General features: G+C 41.0%; 1 protein-coding gene across 2 annotated transcripts; it reads right to left on the bottom strand.

Annotated features, from left to right (window-relative positions):
- Nucleotides 1-16,985: 16,985 nt before the first annotated feature.
- MBL2 (mannose binding lectin 2) lies at nucleotides 16,986-24,477 on the bottom strand. 2 transcript variants are annotated; one of them, XM_002820928.5, is made up of 5 exons: nucleotides 24,344-24,477; nucleotides 23,055-23,250; nucleotides 22,276-22,392; nucleotides 20,838-20,906; nucleotides 16,986-20,101 (listed from the first exon to the last, which is right to left on the bottom strand). In XM_002820928.5, the coding sequence occupies exons 2-5, from the start codon at nucleotides 23,239-23,241 to the stop codon at nucleotides 19,728-19,730; spliced, it is 747 nt and encodes a 248-aa protein (XP_002820974.3). In that variant the 5' UTR covers nucleotides 23,242-23,250; nucleotides 24,344-24,477; the 3' UTR covers nucleotides 16,986-19,727. The 2 variants fall into 2 exon arrangements, with proteins under 2 accessions (XP_002820974.3, XP_063583713.1); XM_063727643.1 differs by having other exon boundaries at nucleotides 24,330-24,408.
- Between the last annotated feature and the right edge of the window lie 1,005 nt (nucleotides 24,478-25,482).

Below are 25,482 nucleotides of genomic sequence, written 5' to 3'. Positions count from 1 at the left end.
CTTGATCAAGAGACAAGGGACCTGCCAGTAGCAATTTAGCACTAGCAGTAGTCAAATATAATGCTCTTGGCAAGTTTCATCCTAGGGTGAAGGAAAAGGAAGAGTCAGAAGTGGCTGATGACTTGCATGGGTTCAAGCCTATGAGGAGGAACTTTATATGCATTGTGGTGAGACACAGGGGAAAAGTAAACCTTCATTGTTCAGAACAAAAACAGCTGATGTCTGAGACAGCAAGAAAGATCCAGTCTCTACACCAGGCACAAAAAGCCATTGAGCCATATGTGCAAGAAGCTAAAGCACACTTCAAACTAACAGGAGAAACTGAAAAAAGATTCAAACTCACCAGAGCCACGTTGATGTCTTCTATGAAGAGTCAGGCCATGTCTTGGCAGGCAGACAGACTCAAGATCAACGAAGCGGCAGCTTGTCCCTGAAAGAAGGACTTGAGTGAGAAATTGGGATTAGGAGAACCAAGAAATGGAGATCATATTCCTAAAGAGGCAAAAGGATCCAGGAAAAGATCGAAGGATGCTGTCAGGTCACATGCCCATTTCAACATTCAAGAGAAAGAGAAAGAACCAAATTCACATCAATATTGCCAAAGAAAAGAAGAAAGCTCACTGAGAGGTCAACACAAGAGCATCTAGAAGCCTCCATGGAAAGATCAGATTGACATCTTGAGGAGAGAGAAAATGAAATGATTAAATCAAATCAGCCTAAAAGAAATGGAGTGTGTGGGGATGCTACTTGTCAAGGCAGATCTTGACTTCGAGCAAGAGGTAGAAAGTTCTGAAGCCAATGACCTGATGAGCCATGAAATAAAGAGTTGGAGAACTCCCGAGAGCTATTTCCTCATCTCACATGACAGCTGGAAGGAACCGTTTTTTTCTAGGCAGTGCCAGATTCTGTCAATCAGGTGTCAAGCTCCCAATGATTGGCTGAGAGCTCAGGAGGTTGAAGGAAACCTCATCATCACCAGACAGGAAGTTGCGGAACTGGGACAAAGAAGAAGGGAAAGAGCCATTCAGCTCCAGCTTCTGCATGTGGATCTTCATGGATTTGATCATCCCAGTGGAGCATGTGGTTGAGATTAGGATTTGTGCCCTGATCCCTGGCCATGAAGTGGTGCTTTCTCAGAGATCGCAGAGTCTCTGGCCCATCCACTCTGACCCTTCCCTTGATGACCCTCTCCTCACTCCCCCTCCTCTGTCTCCATTACCTTCACTTTTTCTTTTCTCTTTCCTTTTCCTCAATGAGGTGTTTACTGAGTCTTAATAGGGAGTTCCTGGCAAGAAGCTATCTTCTTCCACTGCCTCCTTCAAGAAGGCTTGTTGCACCCATGCCAGGCTTCTTCACTCTCAAAGTAGAGTTCTCCTCTTTTGCATCTGCCATAGCCTGTTTTTTCCCCTGGACATTTGAATTTAGAAAATGGTTGTGTGTTATCTCTCGGTTTCATTCAACCTCCATGGGACCTTTGTCCTCCAAATTCTGAAACCACACAGTGGTCTTCAGTCATGAGTTTTCATATTTGATCCTCAAAATGTCTTTCAGTTCTCCCTCTATATTTATATGTATGGTAGAATCTTTTACACAAGTGGTTTGTTTTTTGTAGAATCTTGATAGTCATATAGATTTCAGGATAAATTTAGAAAATAGAGATTATTGGAAGTTATTTTTATGATAGTATACTCTAGAAAACTAGAAAAATATGTTTCCTGTAGGTTTTTGTTTTGTTTTGTTTTGTTTTTGTTTTTGTTTTTGTTTTTGTTTTTGAGACAGAGTCTTGCTCTGTCTCCCAGGCTGGAGTGCAATGGCATGATCTCAGCTGACTGCACCCTCCACCTCCCAGGTTCAAGCGATTCTCCTGCCTCAGCCTCCAAAGTAGTTGGGATTACAGGCACCTACCACTACACCTGGCTAATTTTGGTATTTTTAGTAGAGATGGGATTTCGCCATGTTGGTCAGGCTGGTCTCGAACTCCTGACCTCAGGTGATCTGCCCGCCTCAGCCTCCCAAAGTGCTGGGATTACAGGCATGAGCCACCGCGTCTGGCCCTCCAGGAGGTTTTTATTGGATGAGTCAGCCTGCTTTTCTTTGAAAAACACGATATGATTTTTGAGCACTTTAGCTTGAAGAGACATTTGAAAGAGAAAATCATTTCTCTAATTTAATGTTTCTATCTAGCAGTGTAAAAGAGAATGGTGAACTTTACTTCTGAGTTTAATACATTAGACTTGAATTTAAGATTGGCTCCCATCTGTTCATTGAGTGGAGAGGGCAGTCTGTAATGTGGGGAGTCCAGTAGGGCTGGACCTGTTCATAACTATTTCCTTCCAGTACTATAGGTCTCTGAAAGGGACTGGACTCAGGGCTAGAGACTCAGTGAAGAGGAAGGTGGGCCAGCCTATAACTCCTCACCTTTATCGCACACCCCTAGGAGACCTGGGCCACTGCAGCCTTCAAACTCTTCATGTAGATGGATGAACCTGTGCCCATGTCAACCCCTCTTGACAAAACCATTTAGATGTTCCTATGTTAATGTCCTGGATGACATCATGTGCCAAATCCTTGAGTGTCTGAAAATATGGCCTATGGAACAGATCTGACCAGCAGCTGATTTGACAGAAGTCAAGAATGTCTTCAGGTTTGGCAGTGGGGAATGTCAGTGTGTGTACAAGAGTGCGGCTGTGAGGTTCTTAGGCCAAGAGTTTTGGGTCTCAGCCCAGGCAAGTCCTACCACACAGAAAAACAGGAAAGGCTTTGCTCACCTAGATCCTGGTTCAGTCACAACTCTACTTGGTAAAGCATCTGTCAGAGTCTTCAACGGAGTCATGTCCTAGATCTGTGGTGTCAGCATGACCAAGGTATGTAACAGAATTCCAGTACCTGCAGTCTCTCTGACTACCACCAAGTCTCAGGCTTTCTTGCTCTACATAGGTCCAACATTCACGACTGCCTACCAAGAGTCCTTGAAAGATTCCGATAGGAGTAAAGGGTCTCCCTGATCCCTTACCCCCAGCACATACCCAGGAATAGACAGGAGTTACTACTAAGACTTCCCCAAGGATGCAATTGTGAGCCAGGCCTCAGTGGCAAAAAGGCATGGGACAAGTACCAAGGCATTCCCAGAAGCCAGGAATCATCATGAGTGCTGACTCATTCTGTATTGATCAGATCATCCAGTGAGGGAAACAAAGAACTCGGGTAGGCACAGGGATTCAGGGGGACTCAGACTTGGAGGCCCAGGATTGAAGTGGGTCTTGTACCCGCACACTCTATAGATGTATTTCTGCCTGAGAGCCCAACCTTAGGGAGCACCCTTCAAAGTCAACTCTGGTCGAAAGCATTGACTGGAGGAGGGGGACTGTTCTGCTCTCCTCTCCATCCCAGGACAGGGACTCTAGGCTTTGTTTTAGTTCCTGTCATTCTCATGTCCTTGTTCTTCTCTGATTTGGCTGTTTCTATCTGTGAGGCAGAGACACGCATCTCTAGTTTCAAATCATCCCTGGGCAGGTCACAGGCCTTGTGTTCCAACCTTCTGATCTATGTGCCTAGTGAGCTGTGGATACAGATTTAGCCCACGGCTCTGGGCCCTGGAACATGGTCATGAGTGCTGTGAGGATGATGGGGAAGCTGTGCCACGTGCCCTGTGGCCATGTGGGGGTTGGCACTGGGCTGACCAGCATCCATATGTCCTGTCAGTAAGCCAACCTATGAGCAGTGTGGCTCACAGATGTCCACTTCTTTTTCACTGTCCTTCAGCTTCTTGGAAGGTCTAGTTGAAGGTCAAGAGTCAACAGAGCTGCTAGAGAAACCAAATTATAGGGAAGGACGTGGGCCTGGGCTCTATCCTTGACTTAGCCATTGCCTAGGTGTGCCTTGCCTCCTGATCCTCTGTTTCCTCATTTTGAGAAGACCACTCTGTTATGGGCAATCATGACCATTTGCTCTGAATATGGTCTGCCAGGGGAAACATTCACCAGGTACCTAAAAAAGGCCTGTCCTGAATGCCCCTCATGGAACTTTCCTCTGCTCAGCAGAAGTCATTAGGACATTGGACAGCTTACTGCCCCTGGCTTCTTTGCCCTTCTTGCCTTTCTTCCTCTCTCTTTTCCTTAACAAGCGTCTTGCCATTTTTCTTTCTTCATTGCTATTTGAATACATTCGATAAAGGTGGTCTCTAGGCCCTGTGAGGGCCTGGCCTTGTGCAGGATGTCTGCAGGGGATGGGCATTGTGAGCCAGTATGGCTCACTGCACACTCTATCAAACCCTGGGCTCCATGTCTGTGTGTGTATGTGGCAACATCATAGACATCCAAGAAAGGTAGGGCCTTCCTCTCTTCCAGACATGTATCTGAAACTTTGTTCCTAGTAGAAGAAATCTGAGAACTGGCCAGGTGATCAAGGGCAGGTGGTGAGGAATAAAGGGCTTGTGAGACACTTCACCTCTTTCACCTCCTGGTGTGGTCCTGCTGCATGCCTCACCTTTTCATGGTCTGCAAGTTTTGCTAACTGAGATCAGGATAATGGCGTGGGACTGAAATCATGACGCACCAGCAGTCTAGCCCTGCTCACTGCTCCTCACTCTGGGGCAGAAGCTGTGGGCTTGGACAGGAGAAGGGTAGCCTTTTCCTTTCTCTTCCATGGGGTGCTGGGGAGTTCCATCTTCTGGTCATTGTGGAGGAGGCTGATCAGTGCCACCTTCCTATAGACACCAATGATTCAGCATGGGCAAATGATTTCTGAGAAAGCACCTCACAGAAGGTGCTGAAGAGCCACCCAAATCAGGCAGATTCTGGAGGACAAATCTATGAAGGAAGAGGAACTGCTGGAGATGTGGTCTCTAACTGTGTGGCTTTTCAGACAAGGGCAAGCCCTGATGCTCAGTGAATATTGAACTTCACCACAATGACACAGGCTCAAACAGAAAATCTGAAAAGTCCCACATTTGTGTGATAAAATGAACTTATTCACATAGAGTCAATCTCAAGTTCAAATGGCTTTCTTGGTGAATTCTGTCAACTCCAAAGAAGAAACAAACTTATGGAAACTCCATCAGAACATACAGGAAGAAGGAACACTTGATGTGAAATTGTAAGAGATACAAGCAATACCCTGCTACCCATAATAGAAAACAGTATCCAGAATAAAATGACAGACTAATATAGCCCATGATCTCGTTCACAAAATTGATTATAAAATATAAACATGTCAAACCAGTAACCTATGACAAATATAGGACATCATGGCCAAGTGACATTTATGCAGAATTGCAAGTTCATACTTCAGTGTGTAACTTTGAAATGCACAATGGAATAATTAAATCAGGAAGACATAGTTGAGTCAGTTCAATACATTTGAAACATTAATTCACAAATTTCATCACCTATTTATTTTATTTAAAAATCCCAGCAAATTTGAAATAGAGGGAATTTTCTCCACATGATAAGGTACATCAATGAAGAAAATTAACCTAATATAATGTGTGAGATGTGGAAATCATTTCTCCCTGTGATTGAGAACAAGGCAAGGATATCAGCGCTCTTCATTCTCTTCAATTTTAGATAGAATATTTAGCAAATGTGGCAAACGAGAAAACAGGCAGAATGTTGCAAAGAAAACAGTAGCACTTCCTTATTTACCAAAGGCATGCATTGATATGAAAACACTTAAATGAATGTATTTTTAGACCCGTGGAACTAATGAATGTGATTAGCATGGTTTTACATTTAAGGGTAATATACACATTCATTTTTATTTCTATATTTTTAGCAACAGTTTGTTGGAACATAGATGAATCAGTATTTTTCTCAACACCGTGATCTGAAGAGTCAACTCCATTTTAATCAAAATTCTAGAGAAATTAACCAGCTTATTCTACAATTGATATAGCATGTATTATCTGCGGATTATACTCATATTTTCAGACTTAAACTGTAAGACACAGCAATTAAAACAGTGTTGAATTGGCATGGGATGCATCAATAAACCAGTGGAATAGAATAGATAATTCAAGCATACATTAGTACATATAAGTGGTCTTTTAAACTTCCATATAGATGTAAATGATCTTTAATGGAGACTGGAAATACTTTTGAACAAATATTGCTTAAATCACTGTAGATTTATTAAAAGAGATAATCTGCATTGAATACTGCCACACACCATCAATGCAAATTAACTCAGTCTTAATATAAAAGCGTAATGTAAAAGTTAAGTCAAGAAATGTAAAAGCTAAGTCAAAATGTGAAAAGCTGAGTAATTTACAAGGAAACAGAAGAATAGCTTCATGAAATAGTAGTCAAGAACGTTTTGGGTAGCAAATTAAAATGCTAATGAAAAAAGAAAAAAAATGTAGATTACTTTTCATCAAACATGAAAACTCTGTTCATCAAAAAACACCAGTGATAAAATGAGGAAACTGTTCAAAAATATTAATCACATTTAACTGAAAAAAATCTTGCCTCTAGTTTATATAGAAATGCTTGCAACTTATCAATAAAAATGTAAAGAAATTTTTAAAAGTAGGCATAGGACTTGAATAGAAAATGCACAAAGGAAGAAACACAAAAGTTTGATGAAGAAACTCTAAAGTGTTTGTCATCATTTTTAATGAGGGAAATAGGAAATCATGCTGAGATACCACTCACACCTTCAAGAAGAAGGCTAAAATTAAAATGACTAAAAACAACAGGAATTGGCAGGAAGAGGGAACAACAAAAACTGCCATTTTCTGTCAGAAAGAAGGTAAACAAGTACCACCACTTTAGCAAAGGACGAGGCAAAACAAAATATCTTCTTTGACTGGTGGAACTAAGGGTTGGAGGTAACAGCTGGAGAGAAATGTGAGTACCTGCCTCCCAAGAGAGTGGATTAACCTGTCCTGGCCTCTCCTGAGAACCACAGCACGGCAAATCCAGTGGTTAAGAAAGCAACATCGCCTCTTTTGTCTGAGCTTCAGTTTTCATATCAGTACACTGGGCCTTCAGCCTTGCATGGCCAGAGCCCTCCTCCTTTGGTGTGTGGGTTTCCCTTTATGTCCCCCCAAGTGTATCAGGAGCATGTGGCTTTTTCACTGTGGTTTTAAGCTCTATTTACAGGAACCATCTGCAGAGTCTGCAGAGTTCACTGTGCATGCATACAGTTGTGCAACAGTGGCTTTGTCTGAGTCACTGATTCACCCATTCATCCTACAGATAGGAACAGGAACATTCCAGAAGGAAGGTCTGTGATCCTCTTAGTCTTTGTAGCAATCTTCTCAGAGATACCTATAGGTATTATCTGTCATTTCTCATTCTAAATTAACTTCATTAATTTTTTTGACACAGGAAAGTATTATAAAAACAAGGCTACAAGGGTGGCCCCCAGCCTTCTTATACAAAAACTTTTCTGCGTGGTCATCTCAGTCTGTGCTTTTTCACACTGCACATCCTCCATGCTTCGGTCTGAGCTGAGCCACCTGGCCAGGCTTGATGGGAATTTTCTTGGAGGAAATGGGCTACTAGGCTAGCATGAACTTTGCTTCTTATGTGAGGTGATGGGGTCAGGGTAACAGGTTGTGGTAATAGGGTGACCGGGAGTCCAGACATGGCTGTTACCAGCTCCTCTTCTCTACATCTTTCACAGATTTCACAAAGGTAGGTGCCATAATTATTTTCCTCTATATCTTTGTTGTTCCAATCTTTTTTATTTTTAATCTCTGCCTTCTCTACTTAAGAGATAGACAGACAGACATACCTCCTGATAGCTGCAGGATGGTTCTTTGGGGGGGCCTTGAACTGACCAAGTTTTCCAACCTTTCTCACTTATAGTTCTCAGGAATAACTTTGGAATGCTCTGAGATATGGCAGAACTGGTCATGGTAGCCCAGGCTCTGCTCCTGTCCCACTTAGGAACAGAATGTCCTTCAAACAGTAGTTTATATCAAGAGGTCCTTGAAAATGAAACACTAAGACAAGCTTCTACTGATGAGTAGGAATGGAGCAAGCAGACAAGCATTCTCAAAACAAAAGAAGCATCATCAAAGCTAAAAGGGTGAGGAGGGGAGAGATTCATGGAGATAGAATCTAAGGAAAATCAAAATTAAACTGCATCCTGCATCCCAGGATGACTCATCAGGGATCTCTCTATCTCTGTCTGAAGTCCACCATTACAGAGCACACTTTTAGGTCCATGACTGATGAAAAGTCTTTCTCTATGACTCCTCCTTCACAGCTCCTGCTAGGGCAAACCTATCTGATAGTTCCGCTTTCACACATGTGGTTCTTACACTCAGAGGGGAGATAAAAAAGGATGAATTAGGCACTAGAGATACCTAATGGCCATGGATGGAATGTGTTACATCACCTTTGCTCACATTTGCATTTCTAGAGCCAGATCACTTAGTACCAACCCAACAAAACTGCAAGGGATTCTGGGAAATACTGCTTCCTGTGCTCCCAAGGAAAGGAAATGGTGCTGGAAATGAAGCCCCATTTCTGCCATAGTGTATGAAAAGATACCACTCAGGGGATTTTGCTCTTTGGAGACAACGATCATAGAAATGGGGGATAGCTGAAGAGTTACTGGGTGGAGGGTAAATTATTTTTCAGATGAGATATCTTATACCATGTCTGCATCCAGCCGAGAAAGATGAAACAGAGAAAGAAAACCGGTAAAGCAAATTGTGTTACTTGCTGGAGAGATATCCTTGAGTCACTGAGAGGAGGGTAAGATTGAGAACATGACTAACTTGTTTGGCCGTAGAAGAGAACACAGACAGTTCATCCACGATAAGAGGAGGAAGGCCAGAATTTGTGGTCACTGATGGAGGCACATTGGGACATTTGGTTGTGAGAAAGGAAGTTATTTTCTGATCGTTTTCAATTTTGCAGCAAAGTAAAAAGCAAGATCTTTAGGCAAGAGTGAAGACTGGAAAGTGTGGAAGGCTTAAGGAAAGAGGATAAGGTTTAAAGTTAGTTATTATCTGGAGGCATGGCAGAGTAAGGGAGAGAAAATGCAGCAGGATTACTGGGTGGCACTTGGGGTTACCTGATGTCAGAAGTCATTAATTTACAGTGAGAGAGGCATCATGATTGTGTATTTTTCTACAAGCAAGGTCAGTTTTTCAGGCGTGGGTAAAGAGTAAATGGAGAGTAGAATTTTGACACGGTTGAAATTTTTGTCCCCCAGGACACTTAAAAGAGGGAGAGAATTATTAAAGGAAGTGGAAATTGCAAAAGAGTGATTATAACAATTAGCCTTACCATCTAAGTGTGCAGGAGGAAAGTGAGGACAAGAGGACAGTGAGGGGCAGTGACACAATAATTGGCTCAAGGGTTACACGGTACTAGGAAGTTCAAGAAGTGTTGTTGTCTGGTTCCGGAAAGAAATGAGGTGAAGAGAACAAAATTATCCCCACAGATTTGTCTGTGCATTTGAATTTCCAAAAAAGTGTACCAGAAAGTTCATCATTACACTGGTGACTTTATAAATTCAGCATTGTAAATTCCATTCCCTATCTGTGGTTCAAGTCAGTTCTGTGCTATGAGCTCAGGCTGAGCTCACTTAAATACCACATAAGGCTATGGCAAGTCCACTCCATGCCTGCCAGTGCCTGGGTTTGTTGTGATCTGAACAGCCAAGTGAAACCATAACATTCGAATCATGTTTATATCGTGTCATGTGTCATTTTCAATTTATTTTAAGCTTGGATCCTTTTCTTTTTTTTTTAGAACAGCTTGATACCAGAAGAGTTTTGGAAATGACACTGTGTGAATAAAGCGTTAGCAAAACCCTTTCTCCTATTTATGAAATTTGACCTTGGGTTAACTTTCTAGTTCTGTTTGCCTGGAACCCTGATAAGGGTGGAAATCCAGCAGTGTTAATGAGCAATATTGCTTATAAAAATGACCTGTGATTGAATCATGAACTGCTTCAAACTGGGAAGACAGAATGAAGTAAAATATCAGTTTTGGAACCATAGTTTTGGACTTTCTGAAGTGCGGTGATTCTTGTGTCTCATATGTCCCTTGTGGAGACCGGGAAACTTCACCTATGGAGCTATTGTCATAACATATATTGGTTCCTATCAGGAATGAGGGAATTTTGAGCCAGGGTCAGTTCTAAGCCATTACTGTACCTACTTGTGTAGGTCTAACTTGGTCACACCTGAAGTCTCCCTGGAGGGGCAGAGAGCAGCCCCTAGACTGCGGTGTGACTCCTGTCAGGCCTCCTCTCACTGCAGAACAACATTTGGTGCTGTCCTAATAGCAGGCTGTGTTCCCTTTCCCATCTTTCTATCCTTCTAAATGAATCCAGGGCTAAGTGTGGCCTATGATGAGTCTAAATGCATAGTTGTACTAATAAGATGGCAGACTGCACATTGCACCTGGCTGTCATTTGTAAGTATATATGCACGTCACTCGGTATTCTAACATTGTACAACCTAAACCCGATATGAAAAGGTAAACTGAATTCAAGCGTTTACATGAGACTACAGTTATCATCAATGACTGGATTTCCAAAATTTTTATGTTTATTAGAGCGCTCTGTCTCATGTAAAGGAATAAATTTCAATTAAACAATTACTTTTTGATGAAATTATTCTTTAACCTCTTCTATGTATTTGTGTTCCATGTAAGATTTTGATTGAAATAAAATTGTCTTTAATTTTGCCAAGTAGAAACATCCACTGCTCTGTAGCTGTCACATAGAAGATGCTCCTGAACCTACCTGCATGCTGACAGCTCAGGGAGCTCAGCACCCAGAGGCAGGATACTCCACTCCCCACGGCGTCATTGCCTGGGTGTCAGCTCTGGGATGTACTTGAAATTGTGCCTTGCCTCTGCTGCTACTGGAAGATTTAGTGGTTGCATTCTAAAATATTCCTTCTAATGTGAGGGGTCAGAAGCAGGAAGGGGAGCTTGATATTATGCAAGAGGTTTCAACTGGACTATCTATCTGCCAAATGTAGCATGGGAGGGGTGTGTGTGTGCATGTGCGGGTGTGTGTGTGGGCTCATGTATCCATTTCCAGCCCCACTCCACAAGTTATCTCATCATTCATGAGTACTTCCTGTCATTCTTCCTATTGGCACTCTCCAGCTGAGACCTCTGACACAGACCACATCATGGATAGGAACAGAGAGACCCACTGAGATCCTGGGTTAACAAATGTGGGAAGAGAAGCCACTCTTGGTAGGAGGGAGGTTGAAATCAACTGATTGCAGACATGAGTGGGAAACAGACCCTTAGTGCATGTAATTGATAAGGATGCTGTTATGAAAGACCTAGAATTGGGCATAGACATCCACAGCTGCAGAGTTTAAGGGGCCAGCATCAAAAAGACCACATCTTAGAGCAGACAGGAGTGGGACAAAGATACTAAAGGACACAGAGAAGGATCAGCCTTTCAAGGGCCTCCAGGAATGAGAGAATTCTGATGCTCATGAGTTCAAGACATTCTTCATTCTCCATGAAAAGGTGATCCTATGGATCCTGAAAGAGGAGTGACTGGAGTTTGGCTCATAAACCGCAGACACACTTTATAGGAAAGGGGTGCTACCGTTTGTGGTGGCCACTGCATAGAGATTGTCCAAAGGACAGGCTCATGCCTCCTTCAGGAGCCTGTGGTTTTTCATGAGTCCTGAGCAAAAACCCCTGTGCATACTTGTTTTAGTTTCCTAGGATGACTGTAGTAAATTAACACAAGCTAGGTGGATTAAAACAACAGAAATTCATTTGCTCCAATTTCTGGAGTCCAGAAGTCTGAAATCAAAGTGTTGGCAGGGCTACACTCCCTTTAGACACTCTAGGGGAGGATCTCTTTCTTGTCTCTTTCAGCCTCAGCTTTCTTCTTCCTTCCTTCAGTGTTTGCAGATGTTTCTTTGCTTGTGGCTGTATTGCTCCAATCTCTGCTTCCTCATTCCTTCCTCTTCTTCTTCTGGACATCTGTCTCCAGACTCCCCCTGCCCATCTTGACACATGTGATTTTATTTAGGGCCTGCAATGGACTGAATGTTTGTTTCCTCTCAAAATTCCTATCTTGAAATCCTAACTGTCCATATGATGGTATTAGAAGTTGTGGCCTTTGGAGGTGATTAGGTCACGAGGGTGGAGCTCTGCTAAATGAGGTTTGTGCCATTATGGAGTCTGTGACTCTAGAGAGCTCTACCAGTCTCTTTCTACCATGTGAGAACACAAGGAGCAGTCAGCTGTCTAGAACCTGGAAGAGGTCCACAACCTCACCAGAACCTGGCCATGGTAGCGTGCTGATCTTGGACTTCCATCTTTCAGGACTGTGAGAAATAAATTTGTTATTTATAAGTCACCCAGTCTACAATACTTTGTTATAGCAATCTGAAATGGCTAAAAAAGGGCCTAACCAAATAATCCAGGGTAATTCCTCTTCTCAAGATCCTTAATTTAATCATATCACATATAAGATAGTATGCACTATTTTGCCCTGTAAAGTAATATTCACGGGTCCCAGAGATTAGAATATGAATATATCATTGGAGGTTACCTTTCAGCTAACAACAGTACTTTTCATATAAAATTGGTCAAACTGGTAGGTCCAAACTAACCATTACTGTTCAGATATTGGTGCCCAGAAGGGTGCTCTGAGGGAGCAATCCCTTTTCTGGAATAAGCATTAATCTTCCTGACTCTCTTGGTGATGCATGTGGAACTCACATAGTGAGATAGGACTGCACAAAGTTTACGTTATTCCATTTCCCATCCCGTTCATCTCCACGCACTTTCCTCTGTGTTGTCCATCAGGCTCCTCTGGATAGCAAATGTACAGTTACAGGAGTCTCATTCAGGTAGGGCAATTTCCTGGGTCTGGGGCCTCCATTAGGCCCAGGTAGGTGTGTTACTTTCCTCATGAGACATACTAGGCCTGTGTTCTTCAGGTCCATGAAGGTGGTGATGGACTCATGGACACAGAGTTCACAGTGGGTGGCCAAATGACTGCCTGTTGCTGGCAAAGGCCCTATTTCCCTCCATGATCATGGATTCCTGCAAGATCAGAGCTGGAGAAGAGAGGGATCACAGTCAGGCCTTTGATTATAGTCTGGCTTCTATGCATCTATGAGTGTTTGTATGTTTGCTGTATATGTGTTTATTTTGTGTGTCTCTTGGGTATTTCTTGTATGTGTGCTTGTGTGTGTGTAAGGAGGGGTATGGTACTGCCTCATCATCTTTTTTTATGTATCATTCTGTCCTTCAGTGTGAAAGTGGTTGCCTGTCCTCAGCAGTTTCTTCTTTTGGCATCTCTAAGTGATGCCTCTTCAGGTGGGATGTTAAGGGGAGACAAGTCTGAAAGGAAGAGCTAGGTTACATAACACTGGCCAGAAACTGGGAGAGAAGAACAAGAGGAATTGCTTGAACCTATTTATGACCTAGAGTATGGATTAACACATGGAGAATATGCTTGATGACATGAGTTTTGAGTGAGACAGTTGTGAATTTTCAGCTTTCTAAAGCTACCTCACATGAACTGTGAGCTCGCTGAGAGTATCCCAACCTCTTAGATTCTCTTTTCCTCTTTTGTAAAATGATGTTTTATGTGGTCATGGTGCGAAGTTTCTAAGTACAAAATATGGCACGTAAAAGGTACTCAGAAACCCCTTCTACAAGTTTTTCTTCACCTCTTGTTCCACTCTGATTCTCCTGTAAAGATTTAAATCACATGGCACCCAACCTGTACACACACCTAGCTCACTCCTGGTCCTCTCCCAGCCAGCTCCCCGCTACTCACTTTGGTTGCAGTGACAAAGTCCTGCTGTGGGTTACATGGGCTCAGCTCATTGGGCCCCAAAGTTCCCCCTCACCCTTAGCTAAAAGCCTGGTGTCTGCCTGAGGGTGGCCTGCAGCTCCTTGCCCAGACTGGCCTTCGGTACTGTGGAGACAACTTCCTGTGAGGTCAACGTCGAAGCTATCATTATTCTCATGAGTGTGGCAGGCCCTAGCCCTTGAATCACACACACCACAGTAGCCCACTCCCTCCTCATGAATCCCCCAGTGGGGATATGAGCCCAGACCCCAGAGTGACTTTTTATGGAGGTCCTGGAAAGCACATGAGAATATCTCAATTCATTCATTCATTCATTCTCTCTCTCTCTCTGTTGTTCTGTCTTCCCAATCATAAGAATGAAGCTCAGAAGGATGTTTTCCAGGGAAAAATTCAGTCTACTGTAGTATACACAACAGGAGTCTCCATTGTCAAGTGTATTTGTTTTCTAGGGCTTCCATAATGAACTACCACAAACTGGGTGGCTTAAAACAACATAAATTTATTCTCACATAGTGCTGGAGGCTAGAAGTCTGAGATCAAGGTGTCACCAGGTTTGGTTCCTACTGGATGCTCTGAGGAATATTATTCTACGCCTCACTCCCAGCTTCTGATATAGGCCATCATAGGTAAACAGCCTTGAGGAATTAGCAGCAGTTTCCTGGCTGAATGGTTCATCATAGTCTGTGTTTTCTCATAGAATGGACGATTTTAGTAGAAAACAAGTTTGTAGGCAGACGTTTCAGAAGAAGCTGGCAGAAGTTTCTGATACCAGTATTGTCCACAATCTTTGGCAGTCTTTGTCTTAAAGACGTGTCACTCCACTCTCTGCCTCCTTCATCACACAGCATTTTCCTTGTGTGACTCTGTGTCCAAATTTCCCACTTCTTATAAGGACACCAGTCAGTGGATTAGGGCCTGCTCTAATCCATTGTGGCCTCATCTTGTCTTTATTATAACTGTAAAGACCCTAATTCCACATAAGGGTGCATTCATAAGTCCTGGTGGTTAGGACTTGCATAGATTTTTTTTTTTTTTTTTTTTTTTTTTTTTTTGCGACACTATTTAGCCCACAACATTAAGGAATGGGAATTCCTGACCAAGGACACTGAAGGTGGTCTGTCCTGTGTTTCATTTCTCCTCCTTTGGTCCCTGGCCATCCCTTCCCAGTTCCGTCTTTTTATTACTGGCTTATAGCAGTTGTTTCTGTATCCTATGTATCCTTTGGCAGATACAGGCCAATATCTGCAAATATTTTTCTCCCAGTTATGGTTTGCCTGTTTTCCTAATGTTTAACAAACTAAGTTAATCTTTAATTTTGATGAAATTATTTATCATTTTTTACTTGAATAGTAATTGAGTTCTCTAAGACAATTTTGCCTAATGCTAAGTTACAAAGGATATCTATACATTTTAAACCTAGATTTTTTTAGCTCTTATGAAATAAAACTTTAAAAGAAGACAGCGAGGAAGTGAGAGACAATCAGAATGTAAATAGAAAACAATGTAACAGAAAGGAATGTAGCTCTTATGATCCTTTGTACTTGTATGTTATCAGTTGTCACGTCTCTCATTTCTGATTTTGAGTCTTCTCTGTATTTTTCTTAGTTATTTTAGCTAAAGTTTGGAAATTGTATCATATCACAAAAATTAACTTTTGAGTTTCGTTGATCTATTTGCTTTTCTACTGTCTATGTCATTTATTTCTGTTCTGATCTTTGTTATTTCCTTCTAAAAGGGCAAAATATTAGTGAGAATATAGAAAATATGAACAAGATTAATATCCTGACCTAATGATACACTAATCAACTGTAAAAACCACATTATTTCTAGTGCACATAATATATTTACCATTCTAAATCATAACCTAGATCATAAAATAAAATCTTAACTAATTTCATAAGACTGAACTCATATAAAAGTATATTTCTGGATACAGTGGAATTAAACTATAAATCACTTTCACGAGTATAGCTTTTTAAAATACTCAAATATTTAGGAATTAAACCACACACTTATAAATAAACCATGAGTCGAAGAAGTCACAATGAAAATTATAAAATATTTTGAATTGGACATGAAAAACATATTTTGACTTGGTGACTAAAGATACATATCCAAACCTGTGGTATGCAGCTGAAATAGTTCTTAAATAAAAATTATAACCTTAAATGATTATATTAGCAAAGAAGGAAGGAAGAAAATCAGTTCTCTAAATGTCAATTAAAAGAAGCTAGAAAAAGAATGGCCAATTAAACCCACAGAAGATCGATACAAGAAAATGATAAAGATAGGAGCAGATATAAATAAATGTAATCATAGAGGTTAGTAAAGAAAACACCAAAAAGAAGTTTTTGGAAAAAAATAATAAAATTGACAAATCCTTTGCAAGACTGATTAAGAAAAAAAGAGACAGGCTAAGCACAGTGGCTCATTCCTGTAATCCCAGCACTTTGGGAGGCTGAGGCAGGCAGATCACCTCAGGTCAGGAATTCAAGACCAGCCTAGCCAGCATGGCGAAACCTCGTCTCCACTAAATATACAAAAATTAGCCGGGAATGGTGGTGGGCATCTGTAATCCTAGCTACTTGGGAGGCTGAGGGAGGAGAATCTCTTGAACCTGGGAGGCAGAGGTTGCAGTGAGCCAAGATTGTGCCACTGCACTCCAGCCACTCCATTCTGGGTGACAGAGTGAGACTGTGTCTCAAAAAAAAAAAAAAAAAAGATAAAATACAAATAATCATAACAGATACATAGACATTGCTATAGATCCTACTTATATTGAAAAGAAATACGAAGATATTGTAACAATTTTATGCCAATACATATATATTCAGAGGAAATTGACACATTCATTGAAAAATATAACTCACTGAAACTCAACAAAAGACAGAAAACATGGATAGGTTTAGATCATGAGGAAATTAAATCTGAAATTAAAATCATTTCCCAACAGAAAACACCATTCTAAGATGGCTTCACTGGTGAATTTATCTAACATTAAAGTATAATTTTACATAAATTATTTTAGATAATAGGGAGCATGAGAGCACATCACAGCTCATTTTAATGAGGCTTACATAACATTGACACCAAACCATAGCAAGTGCATTAAGGAGGGGAAAAAAAGCCAGTATCTCTCATGAACACAGGTGCAAATGTTCTAAATAAACTATTAACAAGTCCACTCCAATAATTTATACACAAGATAAAATGTGACTAAATGGAGTTTATTCCATCAAAGTAAGGTTGATTTAATTTTTAAAAATCGGTATATATTATTTATAATATCACATTTTCTCATTAAAAAGCATATATCTAGCAGCATAACTGTGTGTATTAAGACCTAAAATGTAGTATCCTGATACTTTACTACACACTTTTAAGGTGTTAACTTATTTCATCGTCCCCACAATTTTCATGAAATAGGAATCATTATTTTCTCCCAGCTGCAAATACATGGCTGAAACGCAAAGTAACTGGCTCTAGATCATGTAGCAATTAAGTGACAGAGCTGTGAATCCAGTTTAGATAGGCCTGACTGGAGCACTTCATTATATTGTCTTTCAGGAGTCTATACCTGCTCTGGTGGTCTCTGTACTGGGGCTGCTAATCAGTGCAATAAGGTAAGAAAAAAAGTAAAACAATTGGGAAGAAACAAGTATTGCCATATTTTCAGCTTACATGACTATGCATATACAAAATCCAGAAGAATCTACAAATTACTAGATTTAAGAAATAAACTTATTGAGGTTACTAAACATCATAAGACTACACACAAAACTTAACTGTATTTCTGTGTACAACAATAGAAAAGAAAAAATATTTAAAATATATTATTAAAATCACTAAAACCACCAAAACAAGATATATAAGATTTTTAAATGAAAAATATCAAAACATAGCAATTAAGTTAAAGAAATCCTAGTTAAATAAAGCGATACATGATGAACATTGATTAGAGATTCAGTAGTAAGTTGCCAGTTCTGCATAAGTTGATTGATAGACTCAATGTGGTCCCAATGGAAACCTCATCAGGTTTTTGTGGGAATTGAGAAGCTGTTTCTAACATTTACATGGAAATCCTGACTTGAAGAAGAACAAAGCTGGACTATAGTTACAACTATAAATGTACAATAATTAAAATAGTGTACTATTTGACACAAGCATCAACAAATAGACTAGAATAGACAGCCCAGAAACAGACACACACACATACAGTTACCTAACTTACAAAAATGCAGCACCCTAATTCAATGGAGGAAAAGTGGGCTTTCCTACAAATAGCGCTGTCTCAAGTGGATATCTATTCTACCAGGAATAGATAGAATGTTTATTAGTAAAACTGTTAGAAAAAAATGGAAAAATATCTTCATGATTTCAGAATCATGAGAAATCTCTTCATGGTTTCAAAATCATGAAAAATATCTTCATGATTTTGGGATGGGCAAAAATTTCTTAAATATGACACAAAAAGCACTAATTTTGAAAGAAAATATGAATAAATAAGACTTTCTCAAAATTAAGAAATTTTGTTCATCAAAATTCAACATTAGGAGCAAGTCAAAAACTAGCAAAATATTTGTAATACACATTAAAAAGGACATTCATAATGTAAAAATAACTTAAAAATCAGTAAGAAAAATATTGGCTAACTAATTTAAACAAAATACAAAAGACGTGAATGGGTACTTCACAAAAGAAGATACCCAAGTGCCCGATAAGCATATAAAAAAGTGTTCAACCTTATTACATGTTGGGGAAATACAGATCAAAACCATGGGGAAATATCACTTTACATCCACAAGAATAATGAAAATTAAGAGAACTGAAAACATTGACTTTTTACAAGCACATAGAGCATCTAGGACTGCCACACATTGCTGGTAGGAGCATAAATTCATACAATCACTTAGGAAAACTGGTAATATCTACTAAAGCTAAATACATGCTTTCCTCATCCTCTACCAGTTCCACTCCTGGATAGGTAGAGAAATTAGTGCACCATGTCCACCAAAAGACAAGTCCGGGAATGTTCATGGGTTCTCTTCCTCATGGCCAAAAATTGGAAGCCACTTAAGTGCCTATTAACAATAGAATGGATGAACTGAGGAATATTAATATAAGGAAGCCCTACATGGCAATGAAAAGGATGAAACTTTTGTACACATGACATGAATGAATCTCACAGACTTAATTCTGAGTAAACAAGACATACAAGATTACACACAGTATGATTCCAACTATACAATGTTTATAAACAGACAAAATTACTGTGCAGTCATGGAGGTCAGAATAGTATTTTCCTAGGAGTTAGTACTAGGAGGAGTTATAAAGGGGCTTCTAGGGAGTCAAAAATGTCCCATATCTTAATCTAGAAAGTGAGTATATAGGTATGTATGTGTGTGAGAAGTTGTGAAGCTGTTTGCTTGAGATTTGTTATTTATGTTCTTTACATGGTTTAATATCTCATTAGAAAGAAAACAGAGTTCATAGAGAAAGTTACAAAATAGATTTTCTTAATACCTGAAACTTGGTAAAAAGCTGTGGTATTAAACTGTGGTGATGTCATTAGGGGAGCCCTCTACCCAAAGAGAAAGAAAGGCTCAACAGAGCACAGGTGTTTGTTGTAAATGGAAAAATAAATCCATCTTATTTTCATACTGCAGCAAGTTAACACTATCGAAAGCATTACAGATTAATTAAACTAGATAATTAATGTAGGATGCAAAAGATAGGGCCTCATAGTATATATTAAAAATATTATGTAATTAGCATGACTACTACTATTATTGCTTTGTTGGTGCTTTGTTAGTGATCATCTTTAGTGATTGCCCACAAAAGGAACAATACTGGATATGGGGAAATTGATATAATTTATCTTTTCAAGCAGACTGTGGGCCTGTGGGTTGCAGTAAAAAGACAAGGAGGGCCTGAGTGATGTTGACCCTTCAGATAGGGAACTCACAGACGGCCAGATGGGAGGAGGAGCAGGGGATGTCATTCCACTGGCCATTTTTCAGTAGCAATACACAATCTTCATCAGAACCAGCATTGTTGGGTTCACCCTCGTTCCAGTTTGTGTAGGTCAGTCTATTTCCTGTCAGATCCACAAACTGCCCTTCTGTCTTCTCATCAGTGATGCCCAGGAAGGCTTCCTCCTTGATGAGATTCCGAATGGCTCTGTTCTCTGCAGCATCCCTGGGGGTGGCCACAGAGGCCTGGAACTTGACACACAGGGCCTTCACTTTTTCAAAGGTCATTATTTCACCATTGGTCAGGAAGAACTTGTTCCCAACTTGTTTGCCCAGAGAGAAGGTCAGCCCTAAAATGTGAAAAAGTGGGTGAAACTGACTCATCCTTAAGCCCAACTCAAGGTATTTCTCAAGAAAAAGTCTTCCAGAGTAGAGTTGCCGGATAAAATATAGTATGTCCAGTTAAATTTGAATTTCAGACAAACAATGAATATTTTAGTATATCTCCCATATAATTTTTCAGACATACTTATACTAAAAATGTTTTTAAGCTGAAATCTAATTTAACTGGTGCTTTGTCTTTTTATTTGTTAAATATGGTAACCCAAATGTGAACAGACAGACTGGTACAAAGGCCTCTCTGTGCTTTTGGATCAGAATTCTAAAAGACATATAATTTGGACTTCTGAATTCTAGATTGTTAACTTGAGACCAAACAAAAAATGTCTGAAAATATTTTCCCCAGGCAGGTTAGACCCCACAGCCAGGTCTCAATACCAGTACAACAAAGGGATATAAGTTCCATTTTCAGTGAGCAATATCAGAGGGTAAAGGATTAGGGTCTCTCAAGTCAGACTGACTTCCATCTATAAACCACCCCTGCCATTTATTAGCTCTGTGCATTTGAGCAAGTAATTTAACTTCCCTTTGCCTTCATTTCTACCAAAATGTTGTGAGAATTTCATGAGGTCAGAATATGAGAAATGCCTAGCAGGGTACAGAAAATTATATGCATTCAATAAATATTTGTTGCATTACATTTTTCCCAAACTTCAAGCTGCCTGGAGAGTAAGAGAAAAAGCTTACACTTTTTGATACGTGCCATTTCTGTTTGCAGAGCTTTTCTTTCTGAGGCAGCCAGGCTACTATCACAATCTAGAAAATTAGAACAAAGTAAAGAAGCATTGTTGAGAACGAGCCTCAGAACCATGCATATATAAGGGAGTGGAGTATCTTTTTCAAACTGAAAAAAAAAAAAAAAGCTTATTTTACATTGATGTTTACACTTTGAAGGAAAACAAAAAATACCAAAAAGCCAAAAGAATGAAAAATCTCTATTTCCATCCAACCCCAAATGTCACTCTTTGTCTGTTTACTGTATCCCAAAGTACACATACATAGCACATGCACACATATACTCCATGATTACCTAGCAATCCATATGCCAGGTTCTTCACAGATTATTTTTTTTCAAATAAATTGTTCTATCAAAACTAAAAAGAAATCTCTGAGGCATTACTCTATTATGACCTGGTGAAGAGTGGCAAAAAAGATTGCAGGGTTTTTGTCTTTGGAGAGGTTTTGCTTTTGATATCTTTTGTTTTGTGTTTGTTTTTTCCAGGTTTGTTCTGTTAGTCAGGAAGCCAAGATTTTTGTGAGTTGCCCATTATCCAAGTGGGGAGGGCATGAGCAAATCACTTGTTGTAGTATATGGCAAAAATGGCCTCAATAGGGTACAGCTCCTTGCATTAAGACATGAGTCTACTTCCCCACTCTTTGAATCTGGGCTGGCCTTGTGACTTGTTTTGACCAATACAGTCTGACAGAAATGATAATGTGCTCTGAGTCTTCAAGAAGCCTAAAGCCTATCTTATTTCTACTCTTGGGAATCCTGTAGTCACTGCTATGTGAACAAGCCCTGGCTAGCCTGTTGGATGATGAGAGATGTGGTTCAATTACCCTCATCACTCCAGCTAACATTCAAACAACAGCCAGACACATGAGTGAGACTATTGGCCATCAGTTGACCACAGACATATGAGTAAGCCCAGCTTAAACCAGCAGAGAAATCACATGGCTGACCCACAGACTTGTGATTTAAATTGACGGCTATGTTTTTATGCTATTAAGCTTTGGCTTGGTTTCTTATGAAGTAAAATATGACATACCATGGTCACATGCTTTTGTAAAAATAGGCATAATAAGCCCACACTTAGATGGCCTATTTTCTCCCTCTAGGACCAGGGCCTCACATTGGACTGTTTCAGCTGACGGAGAATCCAGGCTCAGCTCCTACAGGGAGTGCTGGATGAGGGAGTTGTCTTGAAAAGCTTGTAAGTCTGTACTCAGGCACTTATAGGAATTCCCTAAGGCTCTAAGAATGAAGAGAAGGCTGAGGCACTGGGTCAGAAAGCAAATTTGGGTATCTTCCTTTGAAGGAACAGGAGAAGGGGCACCTCTTACCAGGTACTCAAGGTCTCAGAACCCTGGGTGAACTCAGCTCAGACCTTGCTGGGGTCCTTACCTGGACTTTTTCCAGGGTCTCCTTTTTGGCCCTTTGGTCCTGGTGACCCAGAAGGCCCTGGATTTCCTGGAGGCCCCAACTTTCCAGGAGGGCCCTGTAAGCCTCTGAGCCCTTGGCCTGTTGGAAGACAAAGGAAATGTGACTTAATATCTATGTTGTTGCTCTCTGTCTTCAAGAGTTTGATGCCCAATCCCTTCTCAGGAGAAAGACCTTGACCCAGGACTGACCTTTCTGAGCACTGCTCTCAATAACTGTATGGTGTACACCTGAGGGCAATAACTTAAGAAATAAAGTTGCCACGTGGAGGTTGCTGCAGGAAGGGTGCGAAGTGAAAATTAACTGCATGTTTTTTTTACAAGTAGTTGTGGTTCTCCTGTCCCGCCCACTGCTGCTGGATCTCCCTGTAAACAGGTTCCCCCAGTAAAGCCTATGTTTGTTTGCTGGCTCCAGGTCTCTTCTTTGGCCTCTTGAACCTGGTGCCATCCCTACTGAAGTGAATAGGGGTCTGACATGACAATGACCCAGAGAAGAAAAATTCATCCTGTGTCCCATGGGATGGCCTGACCTGTGGGCCACTTTCCTGGGCTGGCAAGACAACTGTTGGTCACAAACTGCTGTATGGAATTCTGAGATGCCAGAGAATGAGAGTTGAATCTCTGTTTTGAGTTACAGTATAGTTGAGAAAAATATACTCAAATAGGACATCAGTCTCCTCATATCCCCAGGGAGTTTCCTCTGGAAGGTAAAGAATTGCAGAGACAGAACAGCCCAACATGTACCTGGTTCCCCCTTTTCTCCCTTGGTGCCATCACGCCCGTCTTTGCCTGGGAAGCCATTGATGCCTGGAGAGCTACAGGCAATCACTGCAGGGCAGGTCTTTTGGGCATCCTCACAGGTCACAGTTTCTGAGTAAGATGCTGCCACCACACTCAGGAGAAGGAGAGGGAGTGATGGAAACAGGGACATGGTCCTCACCTTGGTGTGAGAAAAGTCAGGGAAGGTTAATCTCAGTTAATCAACACATATTTACCAAGCATGCCCTCTGTCCTACAATCTGGGTGCAGGCTATATAGAAATAGATGACCCATCCCTGGCCTCTAGCTGGGGATTTGGAAAAGTAAACATTCCTTGTGACACTGCGTGGCTAGTACTTTAACAAAGGTAGGCACTATTATGAGCAGTGTGGATCCTAAGGAGGGGTTCATCTGTGCCTAGACACCTGGTGTTGCTGCTGGAAGACTATAAACATGCTTTCTGTGGCAGTGAGAACAAATGGGACCATGCATTGCCAGCTCGCTCATGCCTGTTAGCTTAGGGAATGAGAATGAGCGGAAATCCAGGTGTCTGTAGGAGCTTCCTCTTTCTCTCCACGTCCCTTTTGGGTCCGTCTGCCACCTGAATCCCGTCTTTGTATATGGGCAGCTGATTCCCCTCCAGGGCCTTTTAACTATGATTTACTCAGTGGCAGGCCCTGAGCTGAAAGCTGGTGATCCAAAGAGGAAGGTCTCAACCTCAGATCAACCTCAACCTTAGTCACCAACCCAGCCCAGAATTAACTTGAGTTTGCTTCCCCTTGGTGTTTTAGACAGGCTTGCCTGGGTAAGCATTTTCTCTGGAAATTTCTTACTACGTTGGCCCTGGCAGAATGCTAAATACCTCTCTACTTTCTGGCAGGAATTCCCCATGTTCTGTGAGTCAAAACCACTGGCAATTAGACAACTTGCCTTGAATCCTCCTCCCATTTCTCAATCTTAACTTTTCATTTGTTCTTCAGAGCTTTCTTCCGGCTATTACCCCCTAAGAAACCTCAGCAGCCCAGCCCCATAGGTCTAAGCCTCCAAGGCTCCCTTTGAAAACAAAGACAGTCTCCACTGCAGATGAACAGATAATGGAGGAAAGTCACAGATGCTCCAGCACAAGCAGAAAAAGAGAGACATCCTCAACCTGATTTCTGCTTTCCATCCCACTCCCCCCACCCCTAGAAAGCCTCCTCCATGCCTCCAGGGTCATGTCAGCTCCCCAAACCCTCGATCCAGAAACCCAGATTTATTCACCTGAAATGACTTACTGGTGTTTCTGCAGAGCAGGGACTCAATGACAAGGATGCTGGCCCTGTAGCCTGGGGCTCTGGCAGATGCCTCAGAGTGAGGGAGGAGGCTGGGCTCAGCAACGTAGGGCCCAATCAACCTTGTGAACAAGGATATCCTGGGCCTGGCCTTCAACTCCAGATTAATAAACAACTCTTCTCAGAACTATGAGAAATTTAGGAGCCTCCAACACAGTGCTCAGCAGCTGTCTGCTTTAATACAGCACAATTCCTCTTTCAATTGCCATCCATTTTGGCAAATCTCATTGCTGAACTACCATAACTAGGTTCACCTAGTTAGTCATGTTGAGATCCTTGTTTCCAACAGAAAAACAAAGATACTCACAAATGCGTATTACACATGCTCATGCACACCAACTGTACACACAGACACGTGCATGTGCGCACACACCCATCCATGAAACCACATAGACCTCTTGCTGCCATTAATGCATTAAGGCCGTTCCTTCCTCAGACTCTTCACTTGATGTCTCCATGCCTGGACCCCTTACGGGCATCGTCGGCTAGCTCTTTCTCTTCTATTCAAATATTCCAATTTCAGAGAAATAAGTACCTTGATCACTCATTCTAAAATAGTCCTACCTAGCAGTCTCTATCCTTTTAGCCTGAATTATTTTCTCTCATGTTACTTACACTTTATGATATTACAGTCATTGACTTCACTTTTCCAGTTTTTCATTGTGGTAAAATAGACATAAAATTTACCATTTTGACCATTATTATTAAGCATACAACTCAGTAGCATTAAGTACATTCACATTGTTGTGTTATCATCACCACATCATGGGATGATTTTCATCATCCCAAACTGAAACTTTCAACTCATTAAACTAGAATTCTCCATTTACCCCTACCCACAGCCACTGGTAACTTCTGTTTTACTTTCTGTCTCCCTGAATTCATCTATTCTAGGTACCTCAAATATGTGAAATAATACAATAGCCCCTTTGTATCTGGCTTATTTCACTTAGCACAATGTCTTCCAGTTTCATCCTCATAACAAAAATTGTAAACTGTGTTAAAGACATTGGGTTTCCTTCCAAGGGTCACTAGAGGAACTGCAGTAGTGGAGAGGTGATCACATTTGAATTTTGCAACGC

Source organism: Pongo abelii, chromosome 8 (genome assembly GCF_028885655.2).
Source record: "Pongo abelii isolate AG06213 chromosome 8, NHGRI_mPonAbe1-v2.0_pri, whole genome shotgun sequence".
In the NCBI taxonomy this organism is placed as follows: Eukaryota; Metazoa; Chordata; class Mammalia; order Primates; family Hominidae; genus Pongo; species Pongo abelii.
This window is presented reverse-complemented; position numbering and strand designations above follow the sequence as displayed.